The 21,374-nt window shown below is 38.7% G+C and overlaps 2 protein-coding genes across 3 annotated transcripts in view; one reads left to right on the top strand and one right to left on the bottom strand.

Annotated features, from left to right (window-relative positions):
• RB1 (RB transcriptional corepressor 1) overlaps window positions 1-21,374 on the bottom strand; it is a 73,740-nt gene that overhangs the window by 28,489 nt on the left and 23,877 nt on the right. For both annotated transcript variants that reach the window (XM_030476565.1, XM_030476566.2), the window contains 6 exons: window positions 20,400-20,487; window positions 19,642-19,758; window positions 18,548-18,604; window positions 18,428-18,459; window positions 18,274-18,350; window positions 17,865-18,067 (listed from right to left, as the gene is read on the bottom strand). In XM_030476565.1, coding sequence (XP_030332425.1) covers window positions 17,865-18,067; window positions 18,274-18,350; window positions 18,428-18,459; window positions 18,548-18,604; window positions 19,642-19,758; window positions 20,400-20,487 — 574 coding nt within the window. The remainder of the gene's footprint in view (window positions 1-17,864; window positions 18,068-18,273; window positions 18,351-18,427; window positions 18,460-18,547; window positions 18,605-19,641; window positions 19,759-20,399; window positions 20,488-21,374) is intronic.
• LPAR6 (lysophosphatidic acid receptor 6) lies at window positions 592-4,894 on the top strand. The gene has a single exon (XM_030476567.1). The coding sequence runs from the start codon at window positions 798-800 to the stop codon at window positions 1,818-1,820; it is 1,023 nt and encodes a 340-aa protein (XP_030332427.1). The 5' UTR covers window positions 592-797; the 3' UTR covers window positions 1,821-4,894.

Genomic DNA, 21,374 nt, shown 5'->3' with positions numbered 1-21,374 from the left:
CCATTTGCACGCCTGCAAGGTACAGTCCCAGCACACACATTATCAGATTAGAGTAAGGCAAACAAACTGAACTGAAACCACTCTTCAGCCTGCCAGTTCAACTTCTTCCTGTGATGTCATGCTACAAATTGCCTGAGCTCCCTGCTCTCCTCCTCAGAAGGAGCCGGGCTGGTGAGAGGCTGCCGGGAAGCAAAAGCCCTGCTCTGCAGGAACAAACACGCTCTGGAATTTCATTTCTGCCCTCGCAAACAGCTTGCTTCCCGCCCCACGGGGCGAGCGAGCAGGCAAGCGCTCCCAGGAGCAGGAAAGCTTGTTTAACAGAAAGAAGGCTGAGGGAGAAATGCAAGTGCCGACACTTTGCCGGCATACAGGAAATCATTTTCTAAAGCGTACGTGCCCAGTAAACTTGAATGGAGAAGACTTCACCACCATGATCTGCAGCCGAGAGTAAGGCAGAAAGTTTTACAGCAGCTTCATTGAATCAAGGGGGAAAATGGAACTAAGCAAGCCTTGCGATGAACTCGGCAGCCACAAATGATATATTTTTGACTTCTGAAGACTGGCTATGTGATTACAAATAGCACTTGGAAAAGAAGACTGACCTCCTGGTGACCACTGCTGGAGATGTACTCCCCTGCTACAGAGCTTGTGTTTCTTCCCTGAAGCTTTACAGTGCAACAAACTTGCCAATTACACAGCTCAAATATATCTTCAAGTTCTTCTGGAATTTTACAAAAGTTTCAATAAAAATACCAGAGAAACCTCCAAATCACAGGAATCTGAAATATACCATTATAATGGTAAGCTCTAATTGTTCCACTGAGGACTCCTTTAAATATACTTTATATGGCTGTATCTTTAGTATGGTGTTTGTTCTCGGCCTCATAGCAAACTGTGTTGCTATCTACATTTTTACTTGTACATTAAAAGTGCGAAATGAAACTACAACGTACATGCTTAATTTAGCAATATCGGATCTGCTTTTTGTGTTTACATTACCCTTCAGGATTTATTACTTCGTAACGAGAAACTGGCCATTTGGAGACATTCTCTGCAAGATTTCTGTCACTCTCTTTTATACAAATATGTATGGGAGCATTTTATTTCTGACTTGCATAAGCGTAGATCGCTTTTTAGCTATAGTACACCCCTTTCGATCCAAGACTCTCCGAACCAAAAGGAATGCAAAAATTGTCTGTGCTGCAGTATGGATAACAGTGTTAGCAGGCAGCACACCAGCAAGCTTTTTCCAGTCTACAAATCGCCGGAATAATACCGAACAAAGGACTTGTTTTGAAAACTTTTCAGAGGACACATGGAAAACCTACCTATCCCGGATTGTTATCTTCATTGAAATCGTTGGGTTTTTCATTCCACTCATCTTGAACGTGACCTGCTCTACTATGGTCTTACGGACTTTGAATAAACCCCTTACATTAAGTCGGAATAAATTAAGCAAGAAAAAGGTACTCAAAATGATTTTTGTCCATTTGGTGATATTCTGCTTCTGCTTTGTGCCTTATAACATTACCTTAATACTTTACTCCCTTATGAGAACACAGACCTGGATTAATTGTTCTGTGGTAACTGCAGTCAGGACTATGTACCCCATCACTCTGTGCATCGCTGTTTCAAACTGCTGTTTTGACCCTATAGTCTATTACTTCACATCAGATACAATCCAGAATTCGATAAAAAAGAACCGGTCCACTAGACCCCGGGACATCAGATTCTCTGAAAGGCCAGTTTCAGAAAACTTCATTCAACACAGCCTTCAGACCATAAAAATGAAAATATTTGACAGTGACTCCACAATATAAACTGTATTAAAAGACTGCTGGGACTAAACTGGAATTACAAGCCTGCACATTTCTTCAGCTGTGGAAATATATCCTGATATGTAAATGTTACGCTTCCTTCACATCAGAAAAAATTTATTATAAGACTGTAAAAGTGTTAAGCATAATAGTACAGAGAAAAAGTATTTTAAGAATTTATGTCAGATGTCTGTTCTGACAGGTTGTATGTTAGAAACAAACTCGGGTTTAGATTAGGTTAACCAAAGTCCAAGGACTGTCTGTCAAGTCAAACACAAATGAAAAAGTAGGGTGGGGGTGGTTCTGAAGTTAAAACAATTGCTTATTTTTAATAATGATACTGGTTTCCAAGTTACTGAGGATAGGGGTGAAAGTATCTGGTTTGCACTGCAGGATCCAGCTGCTGAGGAAAACAGCAGTATATTAATTATATCACTTCAGCTCCTGCGCCTGCTCTGGAGTTTACTCTTCTCCCTGTATCTTATACCTCACTCCTGCCTTTCTCCCTGCACCTTCCTTCTTAGGGACCATTGTATTCATAGGAAGCTTCAATCAATGGGCTGTAAGAACTTTGTTTCTCCCGGGTTTATCTCACAAAATATAAGCTCTTTCCACAAGCCTGGCCCCCATAAAGCAATTAAGTCTTCTGGTAGTTTAGGGCATCTGGAAACAACTCAGACAAACTGGTTTTTCTTCTCATCTCTGTCTCAGATGTCTGTGTAATTATAACAATACCACAGTTCTTGGTACAGTTACCACTTTATTAAACTCTTTCGTGAAAAGTTCTTAAACTCGACATGTCTTTTGAGCAAAACAACATCCTTCAAACAAGGTAATTCAATCTCAAAGTACTAGTTTCTTAGAAAAACATGACCTTTGCTAACTAGAAATGAGCATGTGCATCAACTGAAGTATTTCACAATTGGTGAAACAATTTGGTTTCCCAGACAGAAATTCAAGATACAGTGATTTTTAGAGTGAAACTTCCTCTCAATCTTTGTGTCCTAGAAATATTTTTAACATGAGCATTTAAAATTTCAAATGCCATTTTCCTGTAAACTTTATAAAGTATACAAATTAATTACTCGGGGTTATGTGCTGGCAAAGTCAACCAAGACACTTGGAAAAGTCAAAGCCATGTAAAAGCAGAAATCTACTTATATTACTGTTACAAACAGGAATATATAGACAAAAGTGCTTTAAAATCTCGTCTGTAAGTTTCCCAGCTATTAGCACATTGTGTACATATTCCTCAGAACTAATTTTACATCACTGTAAAATTAAATAAATATTTAAAAGCTGAAACTAAGTAGTAAGTGTTGTTTTTTCCTCCCCAAAAACAATGAATCAAGAATGCAAAGTGAGTTAAAATTGATCTGCACTTTAGATTTAGGGTAGTCAGCTGCAACACAGATATACCCCTGAGGCATTTTGACTTCAGATCAGTATATAGAAGCACAAATTAATGTTGGAGAAAATGCACATTGAGCTGTCAGGGTGCATATATTATCTGATTGAGTTTACTTCCCTTTGTGAAGCTTTTGCTTAATTGTTATAAAACAACTGTACATTGCCTATTACTACTGGAACACTGAGTTACTCAAAGACTGCTAGAAACTAATGACTGAATTTCAAATTTAACAGAATTTTAAATCTTAACCCACACAACTTTTGAAAGGAAAATTCAAATAGTATGAACTTAAGCTTCAAAGATAGCATAGATATAAATGTCTGAATAATATACAAAAACAGGCAGTTATCGCAGTTAGGAATCCTAAACTCTTCTGACTCATATCTGACTTCAGAAAAATGCACAAAACGCCCAGCATGAGTAGAAATTCTGTGACTTTCCATATGCCACTGACAAATACAAAGTCACTGGCAAATTCAAAGTTCAAAAGCCAGATGTGCATCTCTAACGCATCTCTCTAAAGATACATCTCTCTAAAGAGTCCGTTTAATATTAGACTCTCTCCAAAAACTTTGAGACTAAAGCCCTTAATGTCACTGCTAGGCTATTTTTCTTAGGCTACTACTCTCCCTGAGCTTGTCAACTGGTTGAGTGATAACTTGTTCAGCAACACCTCTGCATTACAGCAGCGAGCACCCCCAAGCCTCACCCTGGTAAACAGAAGCTACTCCTCAGATTATGAAACTTCAGGAAGAAAAAAATAATCACAGACTTACAACCTGAAGCAGCAGATAAAGTCATATGCATGTGTACTCCCACTTAAACCAGACTTTCCTTGGTGTATTAGCAAAAAAAGTTTGGGGAAGCATGAAGAGTAGCTCTTTCTGCTTTGCACTCACTCTCCAGGGCAGTAGCTTCTGCTTTTTGCGATGGCATAGTGCAACACAGTATAATAGCTTTCCAACCAGTTAACATCTCAAGATCTCAAAACTGTCTGAGGAAACATGTATTTGTTGTTATTAAATATACTTCACTCTTTCCACAGGGAAAAACAAACAAACAAACCACCCAAACAAACAAACAACAAAAAAAAGAACACAGTCAAAAAAGAAACATCTGTAATTTAGAGAATCTAACCATCACTTGAGAAATTCCTGATCTGACTGATTCAGAAGAGGGGGAGTGAACCTGTACCTCCCACAAGCAGCTGATATCAAGCCAAGCTACCAGCTGTTCGGGACTGGATGAAGTTTTCTCCACCCTTTCTGGTTCTGCAACAAGATTATCCTGGAGAGCTGTGGATGGAGCAATGTTTTCATTGAATGGCTGCACTCCTTCCACCTGTTCCTGCCTTTGATACCAACTCTGCCACCACTCTGGTAATAGCTTATGCCAAAATTTAAATCTAGATGAGGAGTTATGCTCCCAAATCATATCTAAGCATCTCAGAAAAGGCTTATGCTGTCAGAGCTCCTGAGCATCTGAATGTGTTGCATCCAGTACTTCCTGAAAGTACATTATTTTTATTCATACGTTTATGCAAGAGGGGTTAGAATTTCAGTTTTAGGATCAAAACCTACAAATTTGTTCTTTGTACTCTGGTTTCTTCATCGACAGAGCACAGATACTGCATACTTACCATAAAAATAAAAGCTGTGAAAATTTAGTTGATTGCAAGCATCTTTTTGATCTAAACCAAGGTGGGCAGCCATTGATAACTAGATACTTAACCAGCACTTTCAAAAGACAAGGAAAACAAACAATCTTTCTACCAGCACCTCTGATATACCTCAACATACCATCACTTCAAAAGCAAAATACTTCTCATTTATATATTTTATATTCAGCTTGAAATTTTGATTTCTGTCTTTCTCAGGAATAGAATGCAAGTCAATCTGTTTCACTCAGTGTATGTCTTTGACATTTACAGAAATACCAAGTCAAACACATCTTTGTATTTTTCATCCAGAAGTGCTGGGGAGACAAAAAAAATCCAAACCATAAATCTTCAGGTAGGAAAATTATCCTTAACTGAAATCAACCTACAAACTTCTGTTTCTGATGAAAGTAACCTCAGTTACAGAAATGCAAAGATTGAAACACAGCTCACGAGATCAGGCAGAAGATAGGAATGGCTGTACTGGATCAGACCCCACACATTCAGCTAATCTGAGATCCTGCCGCCAACAGCGGCCAAAGCTGGATGCCTGGGGAAGAAGATAACAGTAGGCGAGGCACGCAAGGCCTTCTCTCGTTCAAGTGCTGTCCCACTTCACTAGCTGTTTCTCAGGACATTTGGGGTCAGATGTGTTCGTGTGTTCAGCAACAATCAAATTTTTCTTCCGTGATCTTGTCTTGTCTCCCTTTGAATGCGAGTAAACTTTTTAACACGCACAGCATTTTGCAGAAAAAAGTCCACATGGTGTTTCTGTGCGGAGGGGGAATAAAACTAAAGAAAACTCAAACCTCCTTTTTTGTTTCAAATCCACTAGTTTCATTACTGCCTCCTCATTTCTTTTGGAAGAGGCAAGGAGCACTTGGAGCACCATTCAGCCTTTCCATATCACTCCTGATTACAGAGTCTTCCATCATCTCTTACAAATGAGAAAGTGATTTTCATTTGTAATTTCAACAAGACAAAATTTTTCAGAATTACATAAACAGCTAAAATTACAGTGAACCCAGTGAAGTTCACTTTGAGACTGATAGTTCTGAAAACCCCACTTAAGCACAGTATCCTCTAGCAGTACTTATTCTTCCGAGTTATTTTCTAGAGGTTCTACCAATGAAGAGCAATTTGTTCATACTTTTCCAGCAGTAAATGTAGTATTAGAAGGTTCTTGCACCTGGGCAGACCTGTAAGTCCTGGTAAGTTCCCTTTTTTACTAGACTATTACCTCAGGGTTACTGGCATTTGAGCATCACTGACAAAACGAAAGAGAGAGGATACATTTCAAAAGTTAAGGCAAAATGTAAATCAGAGTGATTCTAAATATAGAAGTTGTAAATACCCTAACTACATGTTATCTACTTATCAAAGTGCTGAAAAAATTGTATAAATACAACTGACAATCACTGAATTACCACGTTTTCAGAACGTACTCAACAGAGCTCGTTTAAGGTGAATGCAAATTCAGAAAGCCATGCTTGCAGAGTCTAATACTTCTGCAGGAAGTTGGATGGAGAAGTTTGTTCTAATCCTCTAATACTACTTTGATACTGAAGACTTTCACATTTATCACCTCCCCCCAACTCCAGTTCCTCTTAAACAGCTGCTTATAAAGCAAGCCCAGTTCTTCCCCATACGAAAACTGAACTTAACACAAAATTACAACAAAGAACCCTGCACACGTCATCTGGTCTTCTATAAGCCTACCATTATGTTGGAAAACTAAAAATTCTAGTACTGAGAATTTGGATTATTTCTTTTCTATTTAACAAGCAATCTATCTGCTCCAGCTGTAACAACTGAAAGCTGTCCTGCACTGAGAAGGGCTGTTTTATACAGCTTAAACATGAGAATCAAACCACAAGCAACAACAAAGGCAGGCCTCTAACAAGAAGTCCCTATCTTTTTATGGAGAGATAAAAGAATACTTTTCCATACACATAGCTTTAAAATTTTTCCTAACTAACTCCACCTTTTTATAGAGTGAGTTGCAGCCTTAAAGAAAAAAAAAAATCTCTTAAATAACAATGCTAGTAACAGGAGGCATCCAAAGTTACTCCCTAGAAAATGGCCTTAAGTCTATCTCACATAAAAACAACCATGGCTATGATAACTCTTCTGTTTTTTGGATGAATTCTGCAAAAACTGCTGCTTTATGAAAGCAAGTCAATTGCAGACATTAGTTGTAAGTCTTCACCCTTCTGTGCAATTACGCAACATCAGAACTACACTTGACTAAAGTGGGAAGCATCTATAATGAAGTAATGAAAACTGTAACCACAGCATTTCAGATATTTCTTAATGGAGAAATTTGTTAAGTATATAGCAAAACACGTCAAAAAAATGAAAATACAGATGGCAAAGCAAGTATCACAATATCTGCCTTTTCAGCACTAACAAAAATATCTTTCATTAATGAAATCAAATTCAAAAACTCTATCTGCTTGTTTACTTAAGCTATTTAACACCTTTTATGTGTGAAAGAAACTTTACCATATATACTGCATGCTCACATGCTCCTATGGGTAGACAAGTGCAGAAAAAAAAAACCCCAAAACAAACCACCAGCAGCTATTTCTGTGCAGATAAGTCCAGAGAGTTCCTCTGAGCTGCTGAAAGGTGCAGCAGGCAGAGGCAGAGCATGCCAGGCACAGGCTCTGCTCTGGGCAGGCTAGCTCCCAAACAGGAAGGACATGGTGATCATAGTTTAGGTACCTACCCAGGCCAGGTTCAGACTAGGTGCAATCTAAGTGAGTAAGCCTGAAGCCTCTGCTCAGGGGTTCAGGAGAACATCATGCGCACAGGTCCAGACGTTAGTGGCACAGCACTCAACGGTACCACAGGCACTCACCAGCCTGTGCCTAACCCATTCTGACAAGCAAACCCAACCCAAGTGAAGAGCTTTAACAAAACCTAGAGGGATGACCTTTCTGGAGCACGGGGAGCACTATGCCTACGCAACAATTGTAAACCATTGTTTCTTAGTCCCTGACAAAGAATTTTTATTACTGGAAAGTTACTGTAAGACATAGACTCAGTGATACAAACATATAACAGCACATCTATACAGTATAAAAGCAGGCACAAAAGCACTTCTTTGGCCCAAAAAAAACCAACCAAAAAAAAAAAAATAACAAAAACCACCCCCATGCATTTATGCATGCAACATCTTCAAGAAAATGCAGCAAGCAGAGAGACAAAAACCCATTTTCAATGACATAATTTGGCAATTTGAGCTTGACAAGATACTGTTATCCCTTACAAGCTTGAAAATTCAGCGTATAGCTGGAAAAAAAAACCCAACAACCTCCAACATTAGAACATTTGTTTGGCACCTACTTTGCTTCCTAACAGAAGCTACTTTATCTTCCATAGTAAAGTTAACTATGGAATGGCTCAAATAACATAGCAATATGGATAGAAAGAATAATAAAAAAAACTTATGACAGTTATTCAGGACTGTGGCTTGGATAAAATAAGCAAGATCAAAAAAAAAAAAAAAAAAACAAAAAAAAACAAAAAAAAACCAAACCAAACCAAAACTTCATTCCCCCCATTTCACCAATTTTGTTTCACTACAAAGATTGGCAAGACTACAAAGTTAGAGAACATAATCCCATCCAAGGAAGAAGCAGCTGGGATACAGCCACAGAATTTAACCCAAGCATTATTTACTTTTGTATTTAAGGAGACAGCCACATCAAATTTGCTCAATTTAGCAAGATTTTACAAAATCAAAGAACTGCAAGTATATCTCCCTGAATTCTAATTTTTTTTTCCTCATGGGCAACCTTTAAACATTCCTACAAAGTATTTGCAATGCAGATATTGCAATGTTGCAGGATGAAAATGAAGTTCAAACTATCTAGAAACAGAGTAGGACTAAAGTGAAAGATCTCCAGCTGTGGTATGACCACCAAAACTTTGGACAATATAAAAAAAAAACAAAACCCAAAAAAAACAAAACCAAAAATTTGAAAAACAAGGAATCCCAGAAAACTATTTCACTATTTGTTTTTTAAATTGTACTAATGATCAGGGGAACCTTAAGGAAAAAAAGAGACGGGGGGGGGGGTATATCATGTTAACCAAGACTTATTTCTGTGGCTAATTCTGTACTTGGGACCAGTGCAGACACAGGTAAGACATTTTTATGCTGCATCAACAGAGCTGCAAGCTCCACTGGGCACAGGCTATAAACACCAGCTCCCTATCACAGCTGTGAATCTACAGCCAGAGGGATCATGACACATCCTCTGCTTCCACAGCCACAATGGTAACAGTACATGACCTCCACATGAACAGAAACCACAACAGTGACTATAGATGAGATATACAGCACAAGTAGCCACCTAAAGCAAAACTAGGCATAATTCAATAACTGCCTCTTGCTAATGCCCCCTTAATCTGGAAGGAAGGAGGAAATAGTTACGAAAACTAGTATTAAACATACGATTCACTTTTACTAACCTTAACAAACATTATACACCTAGTTTAGGTTTGTCATTGAGACATATGCTGTCTAAAGTCAGTGGAGAGAGGTACCTTCAGAAAGTGAATAACTTTCTGGAAAAAAGTAAATGCTTAAGATATGCAGAATTAATTGCTTTCTGGAAGTGCAGCTCTGTCTCAAGTATAGAGGAAGCCTCAATACCCAAGTTGTAGAAGCCTAACAATGTTGGAGTCATATCCCCCTAACAAGAGAAACTCCATACTTTAAAGCAGTGGATGAAGCAGGGAAAAACTTAAATCCTTTATCAAGAATGGCATCCAAATTTTACAGAATGAAAACTCTGCATAGTCACTGAGTCTTAGGTAAGCCCTTTAGTCGTGTTTGTACTTGAATCAAAATAGCATCTAAAGGGTTGGGCTGACTTGGTAGACCTGCAACAGATAAATCCATTAACACTGTGCTAACATAACCAATATCTTACAACCCCAGTGAGTGTTTTGTACACTTGGTGAATGCCTACCAAGAAGTGAACACATTGCCAACACAGACAAAAGCAGGAAACACAGGACCTTGGCTTTAAGTGTTCTGGTTTCTCTTCCAGTAGCCTAGAGGATTTGCTCGGTGGTAACACCCAAGCATGAATAACAGCTTGAGTCATCTTCATGATAAATAGGAGTGGCAAGGGAAATTTTCAGAGTGATGGTGCAGACAGTGAAGACTATCATTAGGTATTCTTCCTGGTTTTTCAAGTTGCCTTCAGCTGTTAAGGCAGATAAAAGTTTCAAGCCTCAAAAAGCACAGCATGATTTCTATAAAAGGAAACTCTTTAGAAAGAGTACCAGAATGGCATGGAAGAAACACAATATTTTATTCATGCATTTATTAAAAAGTGTCTGTGTATATGCTCAAACCAAAAAGCATATAAACATATATATATGATACTATATGGTATATTTACAAATACCGAAAAAGCAGCCATCTTACAGACTTGTAAGAATGTGCCTTGTATGATAAAGGCAAAACCATAGAAGGCTTTCCAGCCACAGCTGTGACAACTGGAGTGTCAGAGCTAATTCATAACCTTCATATATACATACATTAAAAAAACCCAAACAAAACCCAATCAAAAGCACATGCAGCAGAACCAATATGATCCTTTAGCACTATCACACCAAGCAGCAGTGGTGGCAGCGACCTCTCTCATCACACACACGCTTCTGAACACACTCATGATGCAAGCAGAAGTATATTTAGTATGTACAGACAGAAAACCTCAAATCAATTCTCAGTTCCTTCTTTAAGGTTAAAGCTGCACCCTTCCAACATAACTTTTTCAAAGGGAGGATGGTGAGCATATGAAATGGTGTAGTTTGGTGACTCTTAGCACAGTTTTTCCCCTGTAAGAAAAACCCTAGAAGATTACACATTAGAAATCATTGTCCATAGTAAACTCCAGCTGAGACAGGATACTAAGTGCCTAAAATCCAGACAATCACAGGAGATGGGCGATGTCTGCAAGAGCACTCTGATGCCTGCAGTTCCTGAGGTGCCTGTCTTTGTAACAGTGAAGTTCCCCAGGTGGCTTATATCCTGCCAGTGAGCATGCTTGCAAATGTTGTCAGTCTGGATATGCCGGGCATTTTTTTGTGCCTAAGGCTGTCCCTCATTCACAAATGAGGTTTTCCTATATCTAAGGAAAGACAAAATTTAGTAGGCATGAAAGGAGTATGTCTGATATACTCTTAGCTTTTCTAAGAGAATCTGGCTGCTGTGCAGAAACATGTACAACTCTTGGAGCCTAGAGGAGAGACAGCAATGAAACACATGACTCATTTGCCAGCACTGAAGTCACTCACATGGTTGAGCCCATGACTATGTCTGTAGTCGGTAATACAACGAGCTGTGGCCTGTCCTAAAGCCTTGAGGGTAAGTGGCAAAGCACAGCTTGCACCCACGCAGCCAAACATTCTCCGCTTCTAACCCATTCCAGCAGTTGAAAATAGCCCCTGACCTGCACCATGCCCCAAATCTTGCCTAAACATTGTCCAAAGGAGTGCTGACAAATGCCAGAAAGTGCCAGGAGGGAACACACCACCAACAAAACACCACTGATGACTGTGGGGCAATACTCAAGCCAGGACTATTGTCCCTTTAAGGCCAGTAGTATACAGATGCAGCCCCAATACCTGGACCTTGCTGCCCAGCTTTACTTGGCTGCCTATCAACAAGGTTTTAGAGTCATTCTTCTGATAACAGTAAACGATTTATCCAATAACCTATTGTTTAAAATGTTGACAGTACGACCATTCTTACTTATTGCAGTTTTAAAAGGAATGACTTAAGATGTCATAATCAAAAAGAGGACTTCAAACTGCATGTAGATATCCACGTCCAGAACAGGTGTAGGACTTCAGACGTAAATCTAATAAAAAACATTACTGAGAAAGATACATACCACAAGAAAATATACTAACTCCCATTCCTAGATGCTTAATTTCTCCTTACAAAGAGCACAGAAACCTAATTTGAAATTGCACACCGCATCCAAGGCAACAGGCACTAAGCACTCAAGTATGGTGAGCTCGATACTAACTGTGTCCTTGTACAATCAAAGACTAGGAGGCTGCATAATTAAGCTTGTATTATACCAAAGTACTAAGGAGTACTTGCTTACCTGTAACTTCTTACAGCTTTACGCTGACCTGGATTTGTCTAACAGTTTCTAAGCAAATCTTAAACATACCTATTTAATATTTTTCTCCTTACTGCATGATCAAAGTAGGTCTGCTGTTATTCCAGCTCAGCGAGTTTGTCGTATTAATGCAATAATGTCTTCTTTGGGAATACATGGTTTTCCTCAGGAAGGCATTTCTGCCACAATGAGCTGTATAATTTAAAACCAACAGAAGTCTTTGGTGTGGGATGAGGTATCTGTGGGATGAGCATACATCCAATACTCATGTGGGATGAGTATAAACATTAACTACACAGTTGACGAATACTTAATGCAAACACTAAGTTATGTTAAATCAATGATACATGACAGAACAGTACTGCAGATTTCATTGCAAATGTTTAATTAACAATAAAAACCACAGAGAAGGAGCTGCTAATGGAGAAGCATTATGGAGCACAGTTTAGGCAATGCTACAAGAAGCAAGTTATAAATAAAGCGAAGCACACTTGCCTACTTCTGATCATATTTTAACTATTAAGCCAAGTAACCTTGTAGAGCCATCCTGATCTTGCATCAGTCATTGAAACTCCAGACCACACCACAACTCTAAATTGCAACACATAATACTGGTGTTTCTTCTTCCATTGAAAAAATACAAACTAGGATAGCATAAAATACAAATTTAAAGAGTAATACAGCCAAAGACAACTATGGTGTGAACAGCTATAGTGCAATATACTTTTTTGGTTCAACATCTGTTTGTCTCTCACACATAAACACCAGAAAACCAGCTGAAGCCAGCAGACCAAATCAGGCTGCAAATGAACTCCCTCTAGCCTGCCATAGTGCACCTTCACATCTGTTCTGGGGTTGTAGAAGGTGACCCAGCTGCCTCTCATCCCTGTTAACAGCAAAAGCTACCACATAACCTTTTAAAACTGCACTCCTACCAGGAATACCACTTGAACTCCTAGGGATGAGTTAACAGGTTAACAACAGAACATTTTACCCTCTGTAGAGCTAACCAGGAAAGCGTGGCCATGCTTCTTTCTCTAACCTGCCTTACCAGGCTGACATGAATTACCTTACCTTTGGACAAGGTTGTGGTTGGTCTGCAACTCCAGTGAAGAAGACGACGACTCTTCCACTGCCCCACTACTGGGCAGCTTAACCTTGACAGAGCAAAAGGACTTCACACATTTCACCTCTAGCCCACCAAAGGCTGGCTTGAAGCAAGTATTTTGTAGTATGGCCCAAACTATTTCAAGTATGCCAAATGTGATGATTTAGAACATGTGTGTGCTCCACACTCTTTACCTGCTGTGTGCAAAGGCGTGTGCAGGAAGCACATTCTCTAAGCAGCAGCATGAAAGAAATCTAGTACCTTGCCTGTTCCTCCCTGTTCACATCTTGCAAGCAGAATGCAAGCTGAGAGGCAGGGAAATATGACTGGATTGTTTGCAGATGCAGATAACAAAGATGGATACTCCATAGCTGTTTACTTTCCTGAATGACACAGAAAAAAAAAAACCCCAAAACCCAAACCTAAGTCCTGTTGTTCCCAGAAACAAAATAATTTTATATATTATAGATATTTCACTTTTAAAATGGCCTGTGAACATTTATAGACTTTGATTTGCTTGCACTGAAGACCTGCTCTTCCTTGTTTCTTCCTAATGAACTGCAGCAAGCAGCAACACTAGACAAATATGTGACATGGCAGTTGACAGGGCTTTCTCTAAGGAAAATTCAGAGACTCTGGAATTTGTTTGCACAACCTTCACTGAGATATTCACAACAATTACTTTTTTGGCTGGCCTGAAGAGAGATCAGTTTGAGAGAATTATGGAAAAGGCTGAGCATGAACTCCCAGGCTGGCAGGCAACAAGCTATCCCTTTCATAGGAAACAAATTTTAACTATGCCAGGGTTTAAATCATATTTATATAATAAAATGAAAGATTACAGGCACCTTTAAGTATAAATTAATTTTGGTCCCCTTTAAAGTTATGAAATTAAAATAGTGCCCAAAAATACTGTAGTGAGATGAAGCACAAATATTCTACAGTAAAGAATGTTGTATGGTATATTTCTATTTCACCAATAAAAAAATTATGCAGCATTATTAACATATTCTAAACTGATCGCCACATAATCTGCATCATGACCTTATTGGTAAATAATATTTGAGTGGATAAATAGAGCTTTTCCCTTTACAGTTCAATAAAGATTTAAGTAAAAACAATTTGATTTAATCATCTTCCCCTTTTTCAAAATTAAGAATTATTGAGAAGAACCTTCAACTTTTTTCCAGCTTTTGTCTCACTATGCTTTTTTTTTGTTAAAAGGATGACCTAGAAAAGTTTCAACTCTTTCCTAAAGCACAGATGACTAAATCAGCTAGCTATGCAAAAGCAATAAACATATTCACAATGACTAGCAAAGGAGTGATATATTATCTTCAGATCCCAGTAAGAAACAGAATCCTTCACATTCATTTGATACAGATTCCAAAGTCAGATAAAGGTCAGATGCACTTCAGATTTTTTCTTCAGGGAAGTTATGCAAGTTGGTTTTTCCGCCCAAAAAAAGCTCTGTGACGAGTAAAGCTACAACAAATTCAAGCTATTCTGTATTCAATTGCTCAGTCCCTTTAAATTTCATATTGAAGTCCTGCTTCCTAAAGCAGTCAGCAGAATGAATAAAGACTGGATAAATACAGACCTGGCTTTCCAATGAGCAGATAAGCCTTGTAATGCAATGTACATTTCATTGTACATTTGGAAGGTAAGAACTAAACAAAAACACACGGAAAATAATTGGGGGAATCAGAGTTGCATTATGCAAGTATTTACAATATTTTTCAAATGTTTCTATCCTTATTTACCAAGCTAGATTTTTTTTTTTTGCGTAAGTTTTATTCATTCCATGCTTTTCCTCATTTTTCTTCATTTTAACACTTCTTGGGAAAAAAACCACAACATTCTCTAACTGTATTAAGAAAACTTGAATCTTCTTGACATTCCATCTTTTTTGGATTATCAGGTAATTTGTTTAAAATTAAGCCAAAGCAATCACTTAAGGTGAGATATTCTTTATCACTAAGCAGGAATCATCCAGCTTTTCTCTCCTCCTTTACCGAGTGTTTGGAGGTAAAAGATATTTACTGGTATGAACTACACTACACTACCCTAACTGCCTCCCCCTTCTTGAGGGAATTACTAATTAATCAGACACTTTGCAGACCTCATACACCATTTCAGGAGACAATATCCAGGTAATGAACTGCAGAAGAATATGGTAAACGACTGCTTCATTCACTAGCTGAACCTTTCTGGGACACCCGACCAACAGCCTTGCAAGTCAGCCACAGAAGCATTTTCTCCTGTTGCTGATAAATTACGCTTCTCAGACTAACTCAGCTAATATATTTAGGTATGAGCTACAGGTGCATTTTCTGCACTCATGGCTTTAGGTTTCTATGTGCAGCCTTACAATGTATGGGTCTCAGGTCCTTCACTGCAGTGACCCAGAGACTCAGCAAGATATTTTAGCACAGATAATGTTTCACTACTTCTTGTCTCCTGAGCCAGCACTGTGCAGTCTGCTGCTTACAACTCACAGCCTTTCCCTTACGGGAAGCTGGAAGACGCAATGGAGGCCACCACGCAGAATCACAGGGTGCCTGTACACAGGCTCCAGCTGCTTGAGGGAATCTTGCTGTGCCCTCTAGTGACAAACCTGTGGCAACAGGAGACTGTACACTGTTCTGTGCTTGTGGAAATCCAAGTGAGACATGGCACGCAGCTCAATGAAGCAGAAGGGCCTTTGGATACATGGACTGCACATTTCTTTTTATTCCCTCTGCTGTGCTCCACTCCACATATCTTACTGGCACTAGATGAGCGTTGTAGGTCTCTTCCAACTCAAATAGTCTATTAACACTCAAATCAGCTATATAATCCACCCCAAACAGTACCAAACATGCACCTCTGAAAACTCAAGAAGATAGATTCAATACATTAAAATACATTTAAACGGACCACTCAGAAAACCTGAAATAATCCTGTGCTTGTTGACATTATAATTTGTTTCACACAAGTCTGCAACTACACCTGTAATGTTTGAAAACACAATGCTTGGGATTTTCCAGTCTGAAAGCCCAAGTCCAAGGTGCAAGGTGTCCCTGCCCATGGCAGGGGCGCTGGAACTAGATGATCTGAAGGTCCTTTCCAACCCTTACTATTCTATGATTCTATGATAAATTATCTGCATGTGGTGCTTGAATTACTGGGTAGAAACTGGTAGATGTGGCTTACTGCTGATCAGTAAGCTGACTGTAAACTGGTATGCAGAATGTAGCAGGAGCCACTTCTTGCTTGTAGAGTCAAACTTAGGTAGGTGCACCTCTGCCTTTTGTCCTCTGAATGTTACAATTCTCAAACAAGCACTTTTTATGTGTCTGCAAGCTTCTTAAAATAATGCCTGCCTCTTGAAGTACTGCCTCATTTCCCTGTTTCTGTAGGCTTTGGTAGAAAGACTCTCAGCCCCAAGTGCTTTCTTATTCAAAGAATGCCAAAATCACAAAGAAATTCATACAGCAATAGAGAGGCCATGTGCGTTTCCCAAGACACCAAACATGTAAAAGTTTTAGAGAGGGAAAAATCTACACTCTGGTACAGCAGCTATAGCACTGCACCAGAAATCCTGGGAAACATACAGTGTCATGGTGATGAGCATGGAGCTGGATACACAAGTCTTGGCTCCCGCAGTGGAAAGTTCACCTTCGTAACAGGGCATATTCAGAGAGGCACATGTGCCCATTGACTCTGTCGGCAAGGAAGATCTAGTGGCAAGGGCTCATTGGTACAAGGTGGTCCACCAGATTCAGCTTGAAGCATGGCATTGCTTCCATATAACTGAGGCGAGCATGCTTCTCCTGAGCTAGAAACCTGGAGATGGATGGGGCTCTTGCCACTGAGGCACAACAATGCTCCTTGAATCCAGGGGTTTAATGCCACTGCCTGGTGAAGTATCACCCATACTGAAAAACTGTTAACTTTTCACTCTGAAGTCACACACAAACCATACGCAGATTAATCTGAAAAAAGAAACTTGCTCCACAACTAAACTATCCCATTAGTTATGGCATACTGTTTTTAAACTTCCCAGAACTGTAGGATATGCGATGGGTTTTTAAACAGTCGCTTTATGTGTGTCTGGTCAAAATGACAAGTGTTTGTAGTCTCCTGTTCTGTGGCATAAATAGCATATTTTTGGTTTATAGATAACACACAATATAAAGAAACAATGTTTGATTTTCTGAGATCTAGCCTAAAAAAACGACGCAACCTCCCAGCATTTTATTTTAATGGCATCCAAAAAATACCAAAGTGACTGACGTGCAAAGGACAATGCAAATCAGTATTTCAAGTACTATTAACAAACATATCAGATGCACAGAACTAAAGCCCTCCTGCCAAGTGGGATATGGATAAAACTTAACTTAATAAAAACATAGAATTTATTGCCTTTGGTACCAAAATAGTGTTCAAGGGTATTACCCTCATGATTCATGCCAGACTAGTAAAATGATGTTAGCTTACAATCACATAAATCAGCAGAGCTATGTTGACTTCTTTTTCTCTGACATACTCCTCTTTTTTTTTTTCCCAAAACCTGAAGACATGCCAAAACTAATCTTGTTTTGCTCTTGTAATTTATTTTGCCACAAATAAATCTCAGCGAGACCACAAATTATTTTATAGAGTTGTGTGGGATTTCCTTTTTCTAGATACGCACATATAAGGACAAATACTACTTTAAAGTACTACTTACGGACTGCCAAGCAAGAGACTCCATAATTCGATGTTCACAACGTTCTAGGTGCTTTATCATTTCCCTTGTTAGGCTTGGCTCCGCTTTAATAAAGCTTTCAATCACCTTGTAGAAGTCAAAAGCTTTTAGATCAAATACATTGAGAATCCATGGGAAAGACAAGTCTGTTTCAGCACTGGCACCATCACTTTGTGAAGCATTTCCTGCAGGGAAAATGGACTAAAATTATCAAGAGCACAACATTTTTTCACTTCTGATGTTTCTTCCTTTTTGTATTTAATGACTAGTTCAGATATTTCGGTAAGCACTTTTTTTTTTTTTTGTTATTTGCTGTGTTTTATGTATTAGAACAAATGGCAATAATTACCAATAAATAACAATGCTATCTAGGATTTAAACTTCAACTTACTGCCATATGTAGCCATGACAACCTCAACAGCACATGCCAGAAGAGATGTGTGGAAGATGTTATCATTCAGAAGTTTGCTAAGGAGAAAGAAAATTATTAATACTTGTCCTAACGTTAAACTAGCAGACTTTGGTAACAACTTAGGGGCACATACCTGAAATTCTGCACTGAGAGGCGCTCTTCCTCCTGAAATACATAAATAAAATCAAACTTGTGAATATTCTTAGTATTTGTAAATGCAATGCCAGTACTAAGCTACTGGGATTTAACTTACCGACTTTAGCATTGACTCCATTACTCTGTAATACAGGCGTACTCCAAGCTTGTATCTCTGTTAAAAAAGAAGAAATTCAGGAATAAATCAAGTTTAAACAGACTACAGCAGGCAGACCCTCATCTTCTAACAACTAAGAACATGTTAATTTTTTTGAAGAGCCACTATAAAGTCATTGTCCGTCCCCAGTTCCATTTGCCAATAGCACTGGAGAGGCCTCAAAGGCTACTAAGGTTTGTGACTACCTAATCATACGAAGACTTAATCAAGTGTTTATGCTGATTCACAGATAACAGGATAAAAAGTAGAGCTGACAGACAGCAGGCTGTCAAGTATAAACTTGGTTGGATTTGTTTTCCAAAACCCTTGTTGAAAGCACAGCTAGCCTACTGACTTTATAAGGAAGTGAGTCACCTTTTGCAGTTTCAGGCTAAGCTACCTTAATCATAGAATACCAGGCTGGAAGGGACCTCAGCCTTTCTTGGCAAAGCATGATCTCAACTAGATGGCCCAGAACCATGCTGAATCTTTAAAGTGACCAACGCTGGGGAATCCGCCACTTCCCTGGGGAGATTATTCCAATGGCTGATTGTTCTGTGAAAAATTTTCTCCTGATGTCCAACCAGAATCTCCCCAGGAGTAATTTGTACCCATTTCCCCTTGTCTTTTCCATGTGACTCCTTGTAAGAAGAGAGTCTCCATCTTCTTTGTGGCCACACTTTAAATACTGAAACATGCTGATAAGGTCTCCCCTGAGCCTTCTTTTCTCAAAGCTGAACAAAGCCATGAAAGAATATAAATAGATGTTTCACTAAATGTATTTTACCCTGCAATTTTCTCATTCTTCATTAAAATATTTCCAACATATTTCCACCCACTTCTTGTTGCTCCTTATATCTTACAAATAAGTTGCGGAATACTATCTTTGCAGCTGTTTTGGAAAAAATACCTGTTCGTTTCTCAGTTGAAAAGAATATTGTTACTTTTTACCATTATTGATATGCACTGAAGGAGGACAGTCAGTAAGTCAGGTCTCACATTAGCTAGTACCAACAGAGTTCAAATGAGTAATACTCAACCAAAATGCTAGTTACCTGCGAGCCAATTTCAGCACATCCCTGTCCAACTGCTTCAGCAAATTTCTTTTTGAAGATGTGGTCAAGATTTTCCACTCGTTTCAGGATGCTGTCCTTAGGGTTCACTGTGCAATTCTAATAAAATACAAGAAGGAGGGCAGGGGAAGGAAATGCAAAGAAAGGACATCTTACTGCAAAAACATCTTAAATGATTTAATCACATTAGTCCTGCTTCACTTTGTAGTATCTCTCAATATAGCTCATCCGCATAAATAAAAGTGGAGCATTTAAGAAGATAGAATCGTTGTATATGTTCATCAATTTCCAGTAACAACCACTTCATGTCTCATATGCAACTAGCTGCAACTAACTCAATTAAATGCAACTAGTATCATCGACACTGATGCCTTTTAAGTTAGAAACTTAAGTTGCTGAATGTGGACATGAGACCCTCCAAGCAGAAACTCCTTTTCTTCAGCTCCCTTTTATATCCCTTTCTTTTTCCATCATACATACATAAACATACAAAAATAAACCTTAGTATTTAGTGCAATAGCAAAAAGATTTAAGAACTTAAAGCGTTCCACAACACATCAATTAGACAGAAGTGCTTTCCAAAACGAGTAATTACATTTAAACCATCCCAATTAAAATATACTTCTTCAAAAAATGACTGTTAAAAAGGAAGTCTCCCAACACATACAATCTACAGGCGAGTATTTTACTTGAGCAATAATCCCAAGAATCTTTCACCAATCTTCCTTCTAGTCACTTACATTGAAATACTTGATGAGAGTATCTGATGGTTTATCAGCTGCCGAGTTTAAAATCATAATCAATTGCTGAATGTTATTCATTGCAGCTCTGGAAAAATACAATAAAATGCATAATACACATTAAGGTTGGCTTGACAGTTTCCAGAAACTGAACAGCAATTCTACAAACAACCCACCCCAAAAAACTCTGATTTTAGTTCTCACCCCAGTTATCAAACAACCTGTTGGGAAATGCTGTTGTACTGTGTTACCCACTAAATTCTAATAATCTAATTTTATCTAATCATTTAATTATTAGAATTATTATAATCTATAAGTAAATAACCAAAAAGGGCATAAATTGAGTAATAAACACTAACAAGCACTTTTAAAAGCAATAAAAATGGAATTATAATTCTTGTATGTAAAAAAAAAAAAAAAACCCAAAACAAAACAAACCCTCTTTGGCTTTTGTAAAAAAATAATACAAAGTCTGGTGAATGAAAACAGCTTTAATGTTTCAGGTCACCTGTTCCCAAGTGTAATAAGTAAAGTGTATTAAAATATGGCAGTCACAAGAAAATACTGACCTGTCAGCCTCAACCTCTGTGCCTGGAAAGATCATGGAACAGATCCTCCTACGAGCTATGCTAAGGCACATTGAGGACAGGGAGGTGATTTGAGACAGCCAACATGACTTCAGCAAGGGCAAGTCCTGCCTGACCAACCTAGTGGCCTTCTATAATGGAGTTGACTACATCAGTGGACAAGGGAAGCCCTATGGATGTTTCCTATCTGGACATCCGTAAGGCCTTTGACAAGGTCCCACACAACATCTTTGCCTCTAAATTGGTAAGATAGGGATTTGATGGGTAAACTATTTGGTGGATGAGGAATTGGTTGCATGGTCACATCCAGATGGTAGTGGTCAATGGCTCAGTGTCCAGATGGAGATCAGTAATGAGCAGTGTCCCTCAGAGGTCTGTACGGGGACCA

The sequence above is a fragment of the Strigops habroptila genome, chromosome 2 (genome assembly GCF_004027225.2).
Source record: "Strigops habroptila isolate Jane chromosome 2, bStrHab1.2.pri, whole genome shotgun sequence".
NCBI classification, from domain to species: Eukaryota; Metazoa; Chordata; class Aves; order Psittaciformes; family Psittacidae; genus Strigops; species Strigops habroptila.
The sequence above is the reverse complement of the archived record's forward strand: the minus strand, read 5'-3'. Positions and strand labels throughout refer to the sequence as shown.

What these genes read in the sequence shown, in the direction of transcription:
- LPAR6 (XM_030476567.1), top strand. Translation starts at nt 798, where the DNA reads ATGGTAAGCTCTAATTGTTCCACTGAGGACTCCTTTAAATATACTTTA.